Source organism: Rhinoderma darwinii, chromosome 2, assembly GCF_050947455.1.
Source record: "Rhinoderma darwinii isolate aRhiDar2 chromosome 2, aRhiDar2.hap1, whole genome shotgun sequence".
NCBI lineage: Eukaryota > Metazoa > Chordata > Amphibia > Anura > Rhinodermatidae > Rhinoderma > Rhinoderma darwinii.
Genome location: NC_134688.1, coordinates 58,017,934 through 58,037,892, shown reverse-complemented (window position 1 = coordinate 58,037,892; position 19,959 = coordinate 58,017,934). Strand labels below are relative to the sequence as shown.

Genomic DNA, 19,959 nt, shown 5'->3' with positions numbered 1-19,959 from the left:
GTGCTGTAGTCTCACACAGACGCTAAAGAAGTGGTCAGGATTCTGAATACACATCACCACCTGGTTGGAGGTAATGCATATTCATTGTCATGACACTGCAGTAATGTTATAGTGTGTTTATGTGGCTGCAGATAGCGATATAGCTATATCGCTATGTGCAGTGTAAATGAATGGAGAGAAGTGTATGACGCTGATTGGTCACTGATTGGTCAGCATCATACACTTCTCTCCACAACGCCCACTTGGCCATATAGTAACACACGCCCAGTTGTTCATTAAGAAACTCATTAGCATAAAGCGAATATTGGTCATAACTCCGTCAAAAATGATCGTTTTTCTAAATAAAAAACACTGCTGTAATCTACATTACAGCGCCGATCACATCATGTACAATATGGGCCACTTATAATGTGGTGACAGAGTCTCTTTAACTATTAAGGAGTAGTTACATTTATGTTAATTCATGGTGCTCCAGATGGTAATAATGATCCCTCAGAAACAATAAAAGTGCCACCTCAGTAACCGTGCCCCTACACAGTAATAATGCCCCAGTTGAGCCCCCTTTAGATAGCACCATACACAGAGCCCCCTGTAAATAGCCCAACACAGACAGCCCCCTGAAGATAGTGCCACACAACCCCCCTTGTACAGTGTGCCACACACAGCCACCCCTTGTACAGAGTGCAACACACACCTCCACTTGTACAGAGTGCCACACACAGACCCCCTTGTACAGAGTGCCACACACAGCCTCTTTTGTAGAGAGTGCCACACAGGCCCTCTTGTACAGAGTGCCACACAGGCCCCCTTATTCAGTGCCACACAGCCCCCCTTTTAGAGTGCCACACAACCCCCCCTGTAGATAGTACCACACAGCCCCCCTTGTAGAGAGTGCCACACAGTCCGTCCCTTGTAGATAGTCCCACACATAGGGCCCAGAGCCACCCAGGCCACATAGGCCCCAGAGCGAAGAGCGGTAGCTTACCGCTACAGCTCTATACTCTGCCTGACTTGACTCACATTTAGCAGGTCACTCAGGTCAGGTGACTGTAATGGTTCACTCCTGACACTGACATCACTCAGACATACTCACTAGGCTATGGCCTGCATATTTTCAGATTTTCTTCCCTTTGCACTGCGCATGACCTTTTTGGCGCATGCGCAGTGCATTGTTCCAGGAGAACTAAATCCTGGAGGGTGCTTTTTTTTTGCCGGACACTACGGACAACAGAAAAAAACACCTGTTTTTGCGGACTAAGTCCTGCTGTTGTGGCGCTGCATGTAAAAACCTGACTTAGGTTTTTACATGCAGCGGGCCACCTCGCGGGCCACATAAAATGAAGTGGCGGGCCGGATTCGGCCCGTCGGCCTTATGTTTGACATGTGTGGTCTAGATGGTTGTATGACAGTTTATACTGAGTTGTAGTTAATGTGTTATGTTATGTGCATGGAATTGTTTTTGTATACAGTATAATATGCATGTTAATATTGTTATGGCATATTGTGCTTATGCGCTGCAGGGAAATTGAACACTTGCTGTTATGTTTCTCCACAGCTTATTCCTGGGTGTCCCAGCTGGGGGACACTTTGTAATCAGCTTATTTTTAAGGGACACTTGCAACAAGTACAGATTGTCGCAAGTGTACAAACTTTTTAATAAGAAGCAATATAAGGACAGCATGTAGGAGGATGTCTGGCACTGGAGACTCGCTGCACTGCCTGATTTCCTGAGAGTCCATCCATTCCCAGAAAAGTGAAATGACTTAGTCCAAAGAGGTGTCTGTAATATTTTCACATCTTGTTTGTGCCCCAAAAAATATTTATTCCCTCTTGTGACATCCGGAACATCTAGTACTTTAATTTCCTATGTTCTTAATGTTCATGCATATGCAATTCAATAGGTAAGCAAAGTAAAGGGGTTTCTTAACGAAAACTTTATGGTTTATTGACTCGATAGTGGCCGCTGACTGCTGGGACCTCCACTGATCTGAAGATTGGCATTATTGAAGAGTGACCACCCATGCACAGCCACTTCTCCACAAGGCTTTCCCTTTATTAGACTTTAACGGAATAGGTAGTTGAACTGCCATATTGCCTTTGGTGGGAAAACCTGTTTAATAATTATAGCCGCTACTTTTTAATTTCAAAATTGCTAAAATATAGAAATAATTATCAAGTTAAATAAATGTATCTAAATCCTTTATTCTTCTGTTGCCACACACATAGCCTAGGCATTCTTTTAACAAAATGACATCCATCTGTTCTTAAGTAATACGTTCCACAAGAAACAAGACGTGTCTAATATGATTTGATGAAACACGCTGGAATGTATTGAGAAATTTCATGTCTTACAATCTGATATCAGAGACAGCCGGTCTAAAAATTGTAAGGCATCGTAAGCCAATGATTATGATGTTTATGCCGGAGTGGATCAAATTTCTTGATGTCCTGTTTGTTTAAAGGGGAAAAAAAAAGTATTTTAAGTGCATTCATATTAAAACCAGTTGTGTAGATCTGTATTATGTTCCTTACGTTCCTGTCTCCTGATGTAGATTATTCAATGATATTCTACTTCACCCAACCAATGTTCCCTTCGGTCTTGTAGAAACAGGCCTGCCCTCTATGTACTCATGGCACAAATCTATGGAGGGATTACACATATAAATCAAAGGCAACAGAGAGTTTACGCAGAATAATCCTGTAAAACTGGTCTCCCCCATCATTATGACACAGGTTCATCAAGTTTAATCTGTTTTTAGCTGAGGGCTTAAAAAAAAAGGAACAGGGTTGACCTGTTTGGACAATCTTTTGTAAATTTGCTATAAGTAGAAAGCCCAGTTTGCACAGAGCTGTTTGCAGGCAGGAGGAGTACAAAGATGGCAGGCCTGGGGGCCTTCATTAGGCCCCAGGCTGCCATGCCAACTATTGGCACACCGCAATCACGTCGCGCGGCGGGGTGGGGCGATGGGCTGTCAGAGGGGGTCTCCCCCTCTATCGCTTTAGATGCCGAGGTCGCTATTGACCGTGGCATCTAAGGGGTTATATGAGCGGGACACCAGCGTTGTATGGAGCGGGCTCTGCCCGTGTGCCCACTCTATGGAAGAAAAATAGGAGGGTTCCTCCAGCTCACCTTTGCAGATATGCTGAGTCATTCAAGCACGGATCCCCGTGTCGGCACACGTGTAAGCACAGGAAAAAAAACAAGGAAATGGATCCAGCGAAGAGTCTGTTAGGTTCTGTTAAAATATAGGAATCTTCTTCCAAGTTTTAATGAGGCAAAGGATAAAACATGTGCAATGAATGGAGCGGTGCCTACGCGTTTCTGACGCTGACTGCGTCCTTAGTCATGGCTGCTGACTAAGGACGCAGTCAGCGTCAGAAACGTGTAGGCACCGCTCCATTCGCTGTTTATCCCTCTATTGCATGTTTGGGAATTTTCACATTTCATTGCACATGTTTTATCCTTTGCCTCATTAAAACTTGGAAGAAGATTCCTATATTTTAACAGAACCTAACAGACTCTTCGCTGGATCCATTTCCTTGTTTTTTTTTCCTGTGCCCACTCTATGCTTCTGAAAAGCACAGTGATCCAGACAGGTCAGAGTGAAGATCACGTGGGCGGCGCTGGACCTGAAAACGACATGATGCAGGGATCGGTAAGTATTTCTGCACACAGCACACCACTGAAACACCAATATACAAATGGAGGGGGAACTAAAAGAAAAACGTGGAGTGCTTCTTTACAGTGCAGTTACTTTTTAATTAGGCTAAATGCACATTTTAAAATATTTGAATGAAGTTCTACAAATAATGAAGCACCAAGGTAAGTAGATCCTCTGTGCTTTAGATCTGAGATTATGGTAAAATTGGAAAGCCTCACATTAAGGGGGGATTCACACGAACGTGTATTGGGTCCGTGCGGGCCGCGTGGTTTTCACGCGCCACGCACAGACCAATACAAGTCTATGGGGCAGTACAGACAGTCCGTGTATTTTGCGCAGCGTTTGTCCGCTGCGCAAAAAGCGCGACATGTTCAAAATCTCCGCGTATTTCGCGCATCACGCACCCATTGAAGTCAATGGGTGCGTGAAAACCACGCAGGACGCACGGAAGCACTTCCGTGCGAACTGCCTGTTTCGCGCACCAGCTGTCAAAAGGATGAATGTAAACAGAAAAGCACCACGTGCTTTTCTGTTCACAAACATCCAAACGGAGTGTCTTTGAGATGAGCGAACCCGGACAACCGAACCGAACTTCACCGGGTTCGGCCGAACTCGTTTTGGCCGAACCCGGCCAAAAAATTTCCGGTACGCGACGTCAGGAGATAGTCACTGTCCAGGGTGCTGAAAGAGTTAAACTGTTTCAGCACCCTGGACAGTGACTTCCGATCACAATATACATGAACGTGTAGAAAAAAGAAGAAGTTCTGACTTACCGATAACTCCCGGCTTCTTCCTCCAGTCTGACCTCCCGGGATGACAATTCAGTTCAAGTGACAGCTCCAGCCAATCACAGGCCAAGCACAGGCTGCAGCGGTCACATGGACTGCGGCGTCATCAAGGGAGGTGGGGCCCGTTGTCAAGAGAGGCGCGTCACCAAGGACGGGTCACCAAGGCAACGGCCGGGAGGGAAGTTCTCGGTAAGTACGAACTTTTTCTTTTTTTTTAACAGGTTTCTCGATATTGTGATCGGCATTCACTGTCGAGGGTGCTGAAAGAGTTAACTGCCGATCAGTTAACTCTTTCAGCACCCTGGACAGTGACTGACGTCGACTAGACTCATCTCTATGATGGCGGCTGCGCGAAAATCACGCAGCCGCGCATCATACACGGATGACACACGGAGCTGTCAAGTGGTTTTTGCGCGCGCAAAAACGCAACGTTCGTCTGAATAATCCCTAAGCCTATGTTAGATACAATTAAAGCAAACTCTCAGCTTTGAGAAGTATTAGGTCTTTATACGATCTCAAGAAAGTTTCCATTGACTGACAGAAAGATCTTCCAAATGGCTGAGAACTGAACTACAAAGTATAATAGAAAGTTGCATAACTTTCCAAAATACAATGATTAAAGAGAAACACAGGTAAACACCATAGCTTCCCATGTGAATTCTCACCTTAATCATGATGTCTGATCTCGCTGCAATCTCGTTTAGTTATCACTGAATCTCCACTAGGCTGCATCGTTTCTTGTAGCTGATGGAAGGTTATAACCAACCAGTGATCTCTGCACCTCCCTTTAGTGGGCTGCACCTTGACTGTGACATGCATGCTACTGCATAGGGGACAGTGTTTTGCCTCTCCTGTGCCTTAGACCTGCGTCTATATCTCCCAAGCATCCTGCTCACAATTTGAAATGATCTATAGAACTATAGAATCTGATACATTTCCCAACACATGGAATAGATTTGGAACCAATCATTTTGTTACCAAAGATGCACCAATAATTCATCAAACGACTTATTATTGATACCCTATGGGCATTTCTATATAAAAATGTATTGTACAGCCTTAGCATATGTATGTGTTATGTTCCTAGCTCAAGTGTGTTTCAAAAATATCTCTTATTTAAAGGGGTATTCTCAATATATACATTTATGGCATATCCATGGAATATGCCATAAATGTCTGAGTTATGGAAACAGTTGAGCAAATGTCTAAGTTACGAAAACAGCCAAGCAAGTGCTGCTCTTCTTTATCCGTAACTCTCTCCACAAGTCCCCGCCTGAAATCTGCGGCCACTGCACCAGGCAAAACGGGGTTCGGTTGATCACCGTTCTCGATATATAGTTGCAGGTCCCAAAACTGGAACGGATATGCCATAAATTTCTAAATTAGGAATACCCCTTTAACAGATACGGATTAGTAAATGTTACACAAGGGCTAAAATGTGTTTCTCGTTACAGTTAACATCAAAAGACGGAAACACTTTTTCACTAAGAGACTGAAATATAAACTGTAATAAGACCCTGATCCTGCAAAACGAGATAAAAAAAGACCCATAGGATTGCAGACATGTCTAGAAGCAGCAGGGTAGCAAAGGATCAGAGGATTGTGTGTCTGTGTTTTGTCTGACAGCAGGAAATTGTGCTACTACAGCACTGGATGTGCGCCATTCCAGGCATCTGGTTTATGTTGATGCGTGAAAATAAATTCCGAAAAGAATTGAATATGAAATCCTTGGAATGCTCAACTAAAAGGAGTAGGTGGGGAGCTGACCCTTTAAATTAACATTCCTCCAGATGTGCGGTAACCAAATGTGTTCAAGCAGTAAAAATATGTCCAGTTGAGCAATGACATGTATTGAGTTAATCTGAATGGAGCTTTGTGTGATTTGGCCATTAGATGGACCATGAGATTAATAATCTGTATTACACTAGATTATGTCTATACCGCTGTTCATCCCTTACTTCTTAAAAACAAAACGTAATAATGGTATGTCTCTCATTCAAGGGGACACTATACTTAAAGTCTATTTTATCTGTATGGGTTGTGCAGTTGAATAAAATCTTTTGTTTCCCGTTATCAGTCATTTCAGGATAGGAATAGATTGACTTTATTGTTCTTCAAGTCCAGATGCCCCCATAATCAGTCATTTATCTCATATATGTCCAGTCCTAAAGGCCCTTTTACACCGGCCGATAAGTGCCCGGTGCAGCGAGCGCCAGTCTGGACATCGTTGATCAGCGCTCGTTTGCTCCTGTCACACGGAGCTATGGATGGGGACGGGTGGTCGTTACTCCGATCGCTCGTCCCCATACATTATCATGTCGGCTGCGCGTCTCCTTGTTTACACATGAGTCGTGCTGCCAACAACAATAATATATCACTTTTTTAAAACTATACAACCAGCAGATGATCGAGCATTTGCTCGTTCATCTGCTGATCGTTCCCGTTTAGAGGGCAAGTCACTGCAGTATGTGAGTACAGTCGCGAATATACATTCTGGTCCGCGTCGCGCTGATTCTAGGATTTTCATAGCGCTGGCGGGGGTTCGGAAGCCTAGTTGCAGTCTTCTTTGATGACGGTACGACTCTTCGTCATGCGACCAACCCCGCCGTACTCTATGTACAAGCAGTAGTACATCGATTAATAATTTTTTGGTCCCCACATAACCCCCTAAATTTAAGAGTCGTAGCATGCTGTTGATCACGGATACCATTGTGTGGTTTTCTTTCTTGGATCCCAATTATCTGAATTTAAACAAATCATAGTCAGGCAAGGATTTAAAACAAGTCTGCGATGTTAATATGGCTTCTTATAACATTGACCCTATTGTGCGTGTGTGAGATAGGGACTTTGTGAGGCCCATTGGGTACAGGGACTGATGCGAATGGTGATAATCTCCGTGGAGCACTGCGGAACATGTTGGCGCGAGAATAAACAAATGTGCTCTCATTTTTAGTATCTCGATTCCAAAATGCATAGTTTGTTATAATCCCCTCCCCCACACTATTACATAAATCCCTGTATTATCGGTAGTATTAGACAATTCCCCACTATGCCTAGGCCTATGTTACCTTCCATTAAAAATGTGGCCATAGATGATAACCATTAGACTTCATGCACATGGTATTGTTTGGAGCCATATTAGAGCACCCATAGAGGTGCATGTGACATTACTGTACCTAGCATTGCCTCTGATATTATATGGAGGTAAGCGGGGGATTTTTCTGACGGTTCCTTTATGGCTTCTTTTATGTCACTGCTTCTAGGGAAGATTATCTCGGACATACGGCATCATTTTATAGTGGCACACGTCTGTGTATGCCTCCGTAAGGCCTCCTGCACACAGCTCTGCCAAGGCTTTCATCTAGACTGTACCTAATGATTGCTTATGATAATGATTAAGTCTTCGGTACCTATAGCGACCATTTCCAATCAATGGTTGTTTATTTCATTGGTCATAAAAAGTATTGTTAAAAATACAGGATCGCTATTTGCAACATTAGGAACAATGTGCCACATGGAAAATCAATGTATGGCCCTTTATTACCCTGTGTCCTAATGTTGAGACAAATAAGAGCGCTGGTCAGATTGTGACTGAATCTTTACATCTATGGCCAGCTTTACTTCTGATAGATTATGGGCAGTGCCCCTCCGCTTATACATCTAGATGATATGGTGTTTGCAATTATCCTGTTACTCTATGAATTACTCCCTGCATGGTGGTTATAAATGTACGACCTGTAATAGCTGTATAATGTACAGTACCACAAAAGATAATGATTTTATATAATATATATATAAAATTAACAAATATTCATAGATTATGATTTAACACTTTACTGTCTAGATTTCTGAGCTACTAGAATATAAATAAATATTGAATAAATGATCCCGTTGAATTAATTTAACCAGGGCCTTTTCATCATGTACTTTACTGCAGCGGGTGGATGTTACTTTGTGGTGATTGGGATTTCATAACAGCCTGTTCACACACTGCGGTTGACTTTGCGCATAATAAGAAACGCGATTTTTCTTACCCAAAATATGCAAACCAGCTGAAGCTAAACCCCTCCCCACCCTGTTACTGGCATCTGTTGCTCTTTGCAACTTTGGTATTTAGATTCATCCATAATGACGTCATGTGACTCCAGCGCCCAATAGCTGACACGTGATGCTCTGTCATTATTGGCCAGCAGCAATTAGCACCTGTGGTCACAGGCCACCTTTAAAGACAACTCATCATTGTATCTAAATCTAAACATCAACACTGGTTTTTATCAACGGATCCAATTAAAATTGACAAACGAACAACATGTCATGTTTAAATAAATATTGATTTATGATGTATGCAGGCCGACATACACTCCAGAATGTCCATACAAAAATAAATTACTCTGCAATATGTATAAAATGAGTCTTTTGTTCACAGGGTCTTGGCTATGCCACGGCTGAGGAAGTCTTGACTTTCGGTGACAAGGCTTGTTTGAAACGTCGCTTCAAGTCTTGCATGTTTGGTGACTTTGGTCGGGGGATAACGGAGCCTCGCCTTTTCTCTCCATTGCTGGTGGACTGGTGCTTGCTGATCTCTTTGCAGATGTGCTGGAAAACCTCACAAACGTCCTGACCGTTTTCACTAGTGGAGATTTCCACAAACGAACAGCCCAGTTCACTGGCGAGCTGAATCCCAGCTTCTGAGGGCACCTGCCTCACATGGAGGAGATCCCCTTTATTAGCCACTACGATAATGGGAGTCTTAGTGTCTGAATGGACTTTTCGGATGTGCTGATGAAGGTGACGGATATACTCGTAGCTCCTGTAGTCTGTGATGGAGTATACAAGGAGGAAGCCTTCCGCTGACTGCACGCACCGCAACATATCTGCCACCTGGGATACGTCATCGTCCACCTGCATATAAGCCACAACACAACTGTTAAACATGACTAAACCTTACACAACATACTACTAATGACAACCACATTTATCAGAACTACATATCTAGGATACTTGGGATATATTCACAAGAGGCGGTAATGATGCAGGACCGCAACATTACTGCACTGACAAATGCGTGGCAATACCACATGCCGATAAATGTTGTGGTTTTCTAAAAGAAACATTTTAAGAAAATGTATAGATTTTCTCCATAAAAACATCATAAAAAAAAAAAAAAAAACACCATCTAAAGGTCATTCTACAGTTTTAAAAATAACTGCAGCATTCCCTCAAAACCTTTTCACTACCGTGTAACATCTGGCAAAAAAGCCAAATGTGAATACAGCCTAAAAAGGTTCTCTGGGATCTAGTACATAGAGACCCGTCAGCTCTTATGATATGGCTGTTTTAGTAAATGCCTGTATTCCCCATTAAATGATTCTGGGTCATAGTTTATTAGAAGTCCTCATTGTGCCATTCCTCTGTTATTCCTCTTAGAAATGTATCAATAAATTGACAACTGGGTGTTATTATTCCTCTTGTCAATAGGGCATGTCCCTACATAGTCTGACAGTATCAGCAATGATTGGACTGTGTCAGACTGTGCAGGGACACGTCTTGATTGTAAAAGCGAATGGTAACACCCGATCACCAATTTATTCATACATTTCCAGGAGGAATAATCGAGGAACGGTACAACACACAGTTTTAAGAAAAGATGTTCCAGAATTGTTATTTCAAGTGGAATGCAAGTTTTTACTAGAACAGACATGTCAGGAGAGGTGACTGATCTTCTTTCAATAAGGACATCTTTTTTTGTTTTTAGGTGGCTTGTCCATACAGCCAAGTCAAGGGAGGAGATGTTGGGCAGATCCAGGGAGAAATGTATGTAGTCCGTCCATACAGTTCTAGTCCTGACTACAGCTGTCCTTCTACTAGCCTATAATAAGTGATAAACTACAGTAATACTTTGTATCCAGCATTACATCAATATTAAAATGCCCTGTAAATATCTCAACAAATATTTGTGAATGATAAAACTAGAAATGAAGCCTTTTCATAAGGACGGACTGCCAGGTCTTTAATAAGAAATGATACAATATAACAAGTATCTTTAATGATAATAATACTACTACATTTCCTTCAGTGGTCTCTGTCAGGACTCGTCCACATGTAGCGGAATTGCGGATGGAAAATACGCAGCAGAATACAGTAGCAGCAAAGTGGGTGACATTTAACAAATCTCATCCACACGCTGCGTAAAAATTCCGAGCACAAATTGACCTGCGGTGCGTATTTTTCGGACTGCATCTTAAGTGCTGTATTTTTCAGAGGAGATGTCGCCATCTCCAGCATTGTGAAAAACGCAGCAAAATACGCACCGTTTTCTGCAGTCTAGAACGCAGGAAATGCTGCGTTTTTGCCACAGTGGACTGTCTGCTACTTTCAAAGGAATTGCTGCAGAAATTTCGTTACGTGTGGACAAGCCCTTCGTGTGAATGAAAATGTTTTTACAAAATGGTATCAGTCGCACATTCCTATGTACAGTACTTATTATTATAATGATTACTTCTGAAATACGAAGAATCAGTGACTCATTTGTGGGGTCCTGCTGTCATTTTCCAACACTAGACAGATTTTAGGGGGGCAGGAGATTGCAGAATCTAAACATCCGTCTATACAATAAATGAAAAATCACTAGAGCAGCTAAGTCCGGGCTTGATGGGAGTAGTAGTCTTGCAACAGTCGGACTGACAGAGTGGAGACTACTGTTTACTAGTGTCAGGTATATAAGGATTATGGGATCTTTACCTTGACGTAACCCGGGGTGTCCTGGATCTGCACAGACATGTGCTCTCCATCTACGCTCACAAGTCTGGAGTACAGGTTTCCTGATTGAGGAAATAGAAATAGTTTGTATTAAGGACAATGCACAATCAGAGTTTGTAAAAGATGATATTTCATGGGAGTAAAACATGGTGTACGTCCCCTCAACCCCCAAGGCCCTGCGCCTGCCCCCAATACTGGTCCAAAAATAATCAGGATCATGCACAGACCCCATGAAGTAAGTGAGGGACATCTCGCAGGACTGATGTAAAATGTTGGTCATTTGCATACTGTCGAGATGGACTAATTTATAAACCTAAGGAGCCACTTAACATGCTCCAGGGATCAGATCAATTGTTTTTGGGTATCCAACAATAAGAACTTCCAGACAAATTAAGGGAGATTTACCAATGCAAAAACACACATTTTTTTGTATTTGTAATATGCAATTGGGGCCAAACGTTATATTTATGAAGCCCGTCCAGCATCATGTCTAACGTGTCAGGAAAAGTGGACGGCCTCAGGTGATTTACTAACTTTTATCTGCCGTTTTATTACATTTCCCCCATTGTCCAACTGACTTCTGATAATGTCCAGCCCTGGCATCTAGTGTGGGGCAAGGTCCATACATCCAAATGTCTAGAGTAGGGCCAGTATTGGCAGCAGGAGCTCAGAGGGGGCAAACTTTATTACAAAATGATGTGGTGACCCTCTAAAACAAATCCTCTATTGTGCCCATCATTCAGATAGTAAACTTACCAGTATTCGTCTCATAGTCTCCAATAAATCTTTTGGTGAGGAATCGGACAATCATTGCTGGAAGAAAATGATAGACAATTGTTAGTAAAGTGTTAAGCAATGGCAGGAGATTTAGTGATAGGGAAGTGCTGACAACATAGATCTATAAACGGCATTCTAAAATATTACAATTCAGATCTGGGAGTGCAATTCAAGTGCCCGTAGATGTGACTATAACTTAGATAATCCAGGACTGACATAATACTATAGACTTATACGTAGACCATGGCAGAAGCCAAAAGGACTATGATGTGGCCGTAAAAAATAACCAATTAAACAACCCCAAAAAGTTAGACGCCACTATGAGCATTGGCTTCCTGACCCCTTGAATTTGTTCAGCCTTTGGGGCATCTATGGGGGATGACAAAATAATTCCTGACTTATTGAAATGTATTCCACCAATGAGAAAACGTATCAGATCTGATGAAGATAAATATCAGTCGCTCATGTCACAACAGTCGCAGAACGTAACAATCGGCTGAGATTTTCCCATTTTGGATAATGCAAATATCAATGTTAGATGATGTCGGCTACCATCGGAATATCATTCAGATCAAGTTATTTTTGCATGTCTGTGGTTTACAGAAAATGGATGAGGATTCGATCATGGATTAGTACCGAGACTTTGGCCAATTTAGGGCACGAGAGATTCAGTCTGGAGAAGATGCTTTATCATATATCAAAAAGATCAAAAACTGCCTAATAAGTTTGGTATTGTGTTCGGTCTCTCCACTGCAGAATATATAAAGTATATACACATCCTCCGGGCACCGACCTTATTGTAGGTTACAAAGAAGTGATCATTGTCCCCAGAAAAACCTTCTATGCCTATTTTTGGGGGTCTTGGCTACAAAGGGTTAACATTATATTGCATGAACTTTACAGCAGGTAATATTTATGACATGAATTCATCAGGTCAATGATCCAGTATTTATTCAATACTGTGTTGTCACAATAAGAGACAATTGCTGTGAGAAATTGCTTATTTTTGGCAGTGACCTCTATAATTCCAGCAAGGGTTAATTACTGTAGGACAATGCCAATGTTATTGATGATGATAATGATGATAGTTGCCCCCTTCACACACTCAGGACACTTACCAGTCTTGCCCACACTGCTTGCCCCCATCACAGCCATTTTAATATCCCGGACAGTGAAATAGTCCGCAGATTCCGGAATTGGCGCAAGTAAAAAGTTGCTGGACATGGTCGGAAGACGCATGAGAGATGCAGAATAGTGCTGGGTCCAATCACACAGCGCAGATCATCCAAAAGTAGCAAAGAAAAGTTGCAGTGTGCGATTATGTAGAAGGTCCAGGCTGGTTATACGGGGATAGTCAGGTATAGTGAGTGGGAGCCCGGAGAATGCGGATGAGACTGCGACGGTCTGCAGCACAATGCGCCTTCTCTGCTCCGCTCTGCGCCTTATATACCCGGCACAAGTCTCCAGCCATGAGAGGCAGTGAGGGCGGGAAGGGGGAATGGCGCTGGTTACGCAGATTGACGCGCTCCCTGCTGCTGCCGCCGCTGTCATCCTCGTCCATAACAACAATCAGCTCGGGGGATCCAATCACTGAGACAATAAAGTCCCCTGACCCAGCACTACAGGGAGGTGGACTGTGAGCGCAGCTCTGAAGGCTGTATGCCTACGGATGACATCATGTTTGATGAAGTGGAGCTGGCAAGGGCGGCATAGAGGGGCAACTCAGAATAAACAAGAAATTGTAGCCAGGATGGAATTGCATTATGAATAATTTCCTGATATTTTCCTGTCAGAATGGTTTCCAGGGATGGAAAATGATATTCTCTGCAGCAGACAGGAGGATACTGCTGTCCTGCTCCCAAAACCCTCCACAGAACAGAGTAAGGCTGGGTTCACACGTGGCAGAATTTCACTTAAATTCCGCTGCGGACACTCCGCAGCGTTAATCCGCAGCGGAGCCGTTTGTCCATTGACTTTCACTTTAATTTAGCAGTGTTCGTTTAGACGATGCGTACAATTCCGCTGCGGAGCAGAGGCTGCGGAGCGGAATTTGGTGTCCGCAGCATGCTATGTCTGTTGCGGAGCAGTGGCGGACTCATGGCGGAATTTCTCCATTGACTTCAATGGAGATTCTAATTTCCGCAATGAAGTCCGCAGCTGTCATGCACATGTTATGTGTGCTGCGGATGCGTCTTGCTTTTTTAACTTGACATTTCTTCATTCTGGCTGGACCTATGTATTTCTAGGTCTACAGCCAGACTGAGGAAGTCAATGGGGCTCCCGTAATGACGGGAGCGTTGCTAGGAGACGTCTGTAAATAGTCACTGTCCAGGGTGCTGAAAGAGTTAAGCGATCGGCAGTAACTGTTTCTGCACCCGGGACAGTGACTACCGATCACAATATAGAGCAACCTGTAAAAAAATATAAGTTCATACTTACCGAGAACTCCCTGCTTCTGTCTCCAGTCCGGCCTCCCAGGATGATGTTTCAGTCTAAGTGACGGCTGCAGCCAATCACAGGCCAAGCACAGGCTGCAGCGGTCACATGGACTGGCGCGTCATCCAGGGAGGTCGGGCTGGATGCCGAAAGAGGGACGCGTCACCAAGACAACGGCCGGTAAGTATGAAAATCGTTTACTTTCACTAGGGAAAGTGCTGTCCCTTCTCTCTATCCTGCACTGATAGGGAGAAGGGAAGCACTTTTCCCGCAGTCCGCAGCAGCTAGTCCGCATCAATTTTCTGCACATTTTGTGCAGATCCGCAGCAGAATCTGCAACGCAGATTCTGTGCGGCATTGATGCGGACAGTTGCGGAGGAAATCCGCCACGTGTGGTCATGCCCTTAGGGTATGTTCACACGGCAGCGTCCAATACGCCTGAAATTACGGAGCTGTTTTTAGGCGAAATCCGTTCCTGAATTTCAGACGTAATTGCTCGTACTCACGTTTTTCGCTGCGTCAATTACGGACGTAATTGGAGCTGTTTTTCAATGGAGTCAATGAAAAACGGCTCCAATTACGTCCCAAGAAGTGACATGCACTTCTTTGACGCGGGCGTCTTTTTACGCGCCGTCTTTTGACAGCAGCGCGTAAAAAAAAAGCCTTTGTGCACAGAGCATCGTAACCCCATTGATTTCAATGGGCAGATGTTTGCCGGCGGTTTGGAGCCGTATTTTCGGACGTAATTCGAGGCGTAAATGCCCGAATTACGTCCGTAAATAGGGCGTGTGAACATACCCTTACAGTACAAGTATGGAAACTACTGCCCCCAACATCCACTGCATGAACTATAATCCAGCTCAGAACCAGGTTCCTTTTCCAGGGGCCACAGCATTTTGTGAGTAATGGATAATCTGGGCACTATTTGTTGCTTGGAGAGACTGCACAATTTGTAAAACAGCCCTGGTGAGAATACCAGTCACTGAACACAGGCTGCCATAAACAGCACCAGTAATGGCTGCAGGGTCCCTCCTGGTAAAAGAAGACAATTCAGATACAATTTATAGAAGGGGATTGATCAGAATGTATAATATTGAGAATGAATGTGCGCCATCAAACGTCTCACATAGAGAGCTGTGGAAATCTCCAAGCTGAGGCGTGGCATCCGGAAGAGCGATGTGGCCCCTTCCTTATAGAGATCTATGAGGGTCCCAGCTGGAGCCTGGAGGGTTCAGATACCAGCATGGAAATAGTCAATTTGGGATGAACTTCAGAATCACAAGAGCCGGTAACCCAAAGTAGATTGGGAATGGAGGACGGGGGTGGTGGACAGGAGGGGAGATACGGTCGTGTTTTATAAGACTGGTAATGCAGTTTGTGTGGCAATTTTTTCGTGCCAAAGCCAGGAGTTCATCCACAAGAAGGAAAAGTATAAAGGAAAGTCTGATGTCTTCTCTCTTTTGGATCCACTCCTGTGTTCGGCTAAAAAAAACTGGACCAAAAACTGCATGTGTGATTCTGGCCTTAGTGGAATTACCAAAACCTGAAGGACCCATTAGGCCAGGATCACACGCGCAGTTTTGAAGCCATTTTTGGATAAGTTTTTTGAGCCAATCCCAGAAGTGGACACAAAAGAAAGGAGATGCATCAGTCTTTTCTTTATACCTTTCCTTACTTTTGGACCCACTTCTGGCTTAGGCCAAAAAAAAAAAACAACACAAAAAAAAAAAACAAAGCCAAAAACTGCATCAAAACTGTGTGTTTGATCCTGGCCTAATAAGTTAATAGGGTCCTGTAAAAAAAAATGGAGTCTAAGCTGGTGTCATGCGTCCTGCTGTTAGTTGTCAGGGGGACAGCAAGGCAAAGAAATATGCTGCATGGACAATAAGGGTGTATTCACACCACAGATTTGACTGCAGCGAATCTAATGCAAAATCTGCATTTTGTACATGAGGATTTGCTGAGGATTTCACTCCGTGCAATGCATATGGAATTGCATCGTGACCCCATTCAAGTGAATGGTCCAGCCTAAGGACAATACTGGCAGGACCATTTTTCCTGATCTAATACAACCCCTTTTAAGGGTATGTGCACACGATAACTGCAATTACGGCTGAAATTACGGAGCTGTTTTCACGAGAAAACAACTCCTGAATTTCAGACGTAATTGCATGTACTCGCGTTTTGCGGGGCGTCTTTTACGGACGTAATTTGGAGCTGTTCTTCATTGGAGTCAATGAAAAACGGCTCCAATTACGTCCCAAGAAGTGTCCTGCAGTTCTTTGATGAGGCTGTTATTTTACGCGCCGTCTTTTGACAGTGACGCGTAAAATGACAGGTCGTCAGCACAGTACATCGGCAAACCCATTGAAAGCAATGGGCAGATGTTTGCCGACGTATTGGAGACGGTTTTTCAGGCGTAATTCGAGGCGTAAAACGCCTCCATTACATCTGAAAATAGGTCGTGTGAACCCAGCTTAAGGCTGTTTTAACCTCGAATTACGTCCAAAAATACGGCACCAAAGCGTCATTTGAATGGGCTTTACGATGTTCTGTGCCGACGGTCATTTTTTTTACGCGCCGCTGTCAAAAGACGGCGCGTAAAAAAGACGCCCGCGTCAAAGAAGTCCCTGTCACTTCTTGACACGTAATTGGAGCCGTTTTCCATGGACACCATGGAAAAACAGCTCCAATTACGTCCGTAATGGACGCAGAGAAAAACGCCTGCACATGCCATTACGTCTGAAATGCCGGAGCTGTTTTCTCCTGAAAACAGCTCCGTGATTTCAGCCGTAACAGACGTGTACGTGTGAACATACCCTAAGGGTGAGATCATACTGAGTTTTTTGATGCGGAAATCGTGATGGAATATGCGCCAAAAAATGGTCGAAAATGCCTCCTATTGATTTCAATGGGAGGCGGAGGCGTTTTTTTTCCCACGAGCAAGGAAAAAGGGACATGCCCTAGCTTCAGGCGTTTACGCCTCTGACATCAATGGGAGGCAGAGAAATCGTATTTCGCTGCGTTTTAAGCCCACGGCGCTCAATGGCCGCGGGTGAAAAATGCTGCGAAAATTGGCGTGCAGCCAGAGGAAAATCTGCCTCAAGATTCCAAACGGAATTTTGAGGCAGATTTTCCTCCTGCAAAAAACTCAGTGTGAACTCACCCTAAACCTTCCTGCATTTTGACGTACCATTACTTACTATCTGCGGTCTTCTGGTACATCCAGTGGCTGGCACAGGATCTGTGTCCGTGCCAATAGCAGCAGGTGCAGGCTCTAACATACAGCTGACATCCCACTGCAACCGTTGAGATCAGAGGTAACTCCGATCTCAACTGTTTAATCCCTTAGGTGGCACGGTCAATAGTAACTGCAGCATCTAATTGGCTATAGAGGAAAGGGGCACAATTGCAGGAAGCCAATGGGTTGTTATTGCAGCCAATGGCCTAACGAAGGCTTCTGCACCTGTCATGGCTATTTACCTATTAGGCTGGGTTCACACGACCTATTTTCGTACGTAATGGAGGCGTTTTACGCCTCGAATTACGTCTGAAAAAACGGCTCCAATACATCGGCAAACATCTGCCCATTGCTTTCAATGGGTTTGCCGATGTACTGTGCCGAAGACCTGTCATTTTACGCGTCGCTGTCAAAAGACGGCGCGTAAAATAACAGCCTCGTCAAAGAACTGCAGGACACTTCTTGGGACGTAATTGGAGCCGTTTTTCATTGACTCCAATGAAGAACAGCTCCAAATTACGTCCGTAAAAGACGCCCCGCAAAACGCAAGTACATGCAATTACGTCTCAAATTCAGGAGCTGTTTTCTCCTGAAAACAGCTCCGTAATTACAGACGTAATTGCAGTTATCGTGTGCACATACCCTTAGACTGTGTATACTGAGTATAATGAAGCATTATGGAACCGATCATGAAGTCTCCTAGCGGGACTAAAAAAAATTAGTTTATATTAAAAAAATCTGATACAAAAAAAACCCCACTATTTTTCCATAACTTGTGCAAAAGAGATTTAAAAAAATCCTATACAGATTTGGTGTCGCCGCAATTGTAATGAACCGTATAATAATGGTAACGTCATTTATATCTTACTATGAACTACATAAAAATTCATCAAAAAGTCCCTCATATTGGTATCGTTAAAAAATACAAATTGAAATACCTAGGCATACGTCTCACGAATCGGCCCTCACACCTTTATGCATGTAACTATCCCCATATATTGCGAACACTTAAAGAGGCTCTGTCACCACATTATAAGCGCCCTCTCTCCTACATAATCTGATCGGCGCTGTAATGTAGATAACAGTGGTTTTTATTTTGAAAAATGATCATTTTTGAGCAAGTTATGAGCTAGTTTAGATTTATGCTAATGAGTTTCGCAATGGACAACTGGGCGTGTTTTTACTTTTTACCAACTGGGTGTTGTACAGAGGAGTGTATGAGGCTGACCAATCAGTGACCAATCAGTGACCAATCAGTCTCATACACTTCTCATTGTTCCAGCCCAGCATGATCCACAGCCCAGTGTGATTGTGCAGTGAAAGAAGCTGGGCTGGAACAATGAGAAGTGTATGATGCTGATTGGTCACTGATTGGTGACTGATTGGTCGGCCTCATACACTCCTCTGTGCAAAGCCCAGTTGGTAGAAGTAAAAACACGCCCAGTTGTCCATTGAGAAACTCATTAGCATAAATCTAATCTAGCTCATAACTTGCTCAAAAATGATCGTTTTTCAAAATAAAAACCACTGCTGTTATCTACATTACAGCGCCAATCAGATTATGTAGGAGATACTTATAATCTGGTGACAGAGCCTCTTTAAGGGAGATCTTGAGAGATGGTCTAAAGGGACCTTCACTTGGTTTGGTCGTTGTGCCATATTCAAAATGAATGTGTTGCCACGTCTGTTGTACTTCTTTCAGGCTCTCCCTATCCACATACCGCGTCTTTTCTTTACCTCCATCTCTTCCTTAATGCTTAAGTTTATTTGGTCGAACAAACATCACGCATTGCACATACGACTCTGACACGCCCGAGGTTTGATGGCGGTTTGGTGTAGACATGGCAAATCCAAACCATGGATGAAGCTGGAACAATTCTTTTTATCCCTTCCTCTCACTGTGGCCCCATGGTTGTTGGATCGGATTCCATCATTGGCGAGATCTTATTTCCTGATCGGTCCTATCCTTCGAGTTGTGACACAGGCATTCAAACATTTTCGTATCTCCCCTTCCCCGTCACCACTATACCCCGTAGTAGACAATCCCTCTTTTCAGGCGGGTTGTGAACTCGGACCTTTCTCACACAAACGTTTGGCTAGCGAGACCCAGGCCCGTCATTATCTTATTAATGACAGTTGGGAGACGGTATCTCAGTTAACGGACGGTGCAGATCGGGGGCACCTCCCGTTCTGGCAGGCTTCCCAATTACGTCACTTTCTTTTATCTCTCTCCCCCGCAACCGATTTTTAACGTGAGCTAACAGCATTTGAAACTTTATGCACAATGTCGGGTCCT

At 43.7% G+C, this 19,959-nt stretch overlaps 1 protein-coding gene across 1 annotated transcript; it reads right to left on the bottom strand.

Annotated features, from left to right (window-relative positions):
• Positions 1 to 8,771: 8,771 nt before the first annotated feature.
• On the bottom strand, positions 8,772 to 13,409 carry RASL11A (RAS like family 11 member A). The gene is made up of 4 exons (XM_075850016.1): positions 13,105 to 13,409; positions 11,966 to 12,022; positions 11,192 to 11,271; positions 8,772 to 9,352 (listed from the first exon to the last, which is right to left on the bottom strand). Exons 1-4 carry the CDS (start codon positions 13,223 to 13,225, stop codon positions 8,885 to 8,887), a joined length of 726 nt encoding a protein of 241 aa, XP_075706131.1. The 5' UTR covers positions 13,226 to 13,409; the 3' UTR covers positions 8,772 to 8,884.
• Between the last annotated feature and the right edge of the window lie 6,550 nt (positions 13,410 to 19,959).

Coding starts and splice junctions, on each gene's coding strand:
- RASL11A (XM_075850016.1), bottom strand. CDS start 13,225: ATGCGTCTTCCGACCATGTCCAGCAACTTTTTACTTGCGCCAATTCCG. Junction 12,023..13,104: donor AAGCAGTGTGGGCAAGACTG/GTAAGTGTCCTG, acceptor ATTTTCTTCCAG/CAATGATTGTCCGATTCCTC. Junction 11,272..11,965: donor AGACTATGAGACGAATACTG/GTAAGTTTACTA, acceptor TTCCTCAATCAG/GAAACCTGTACTCCAGACTT.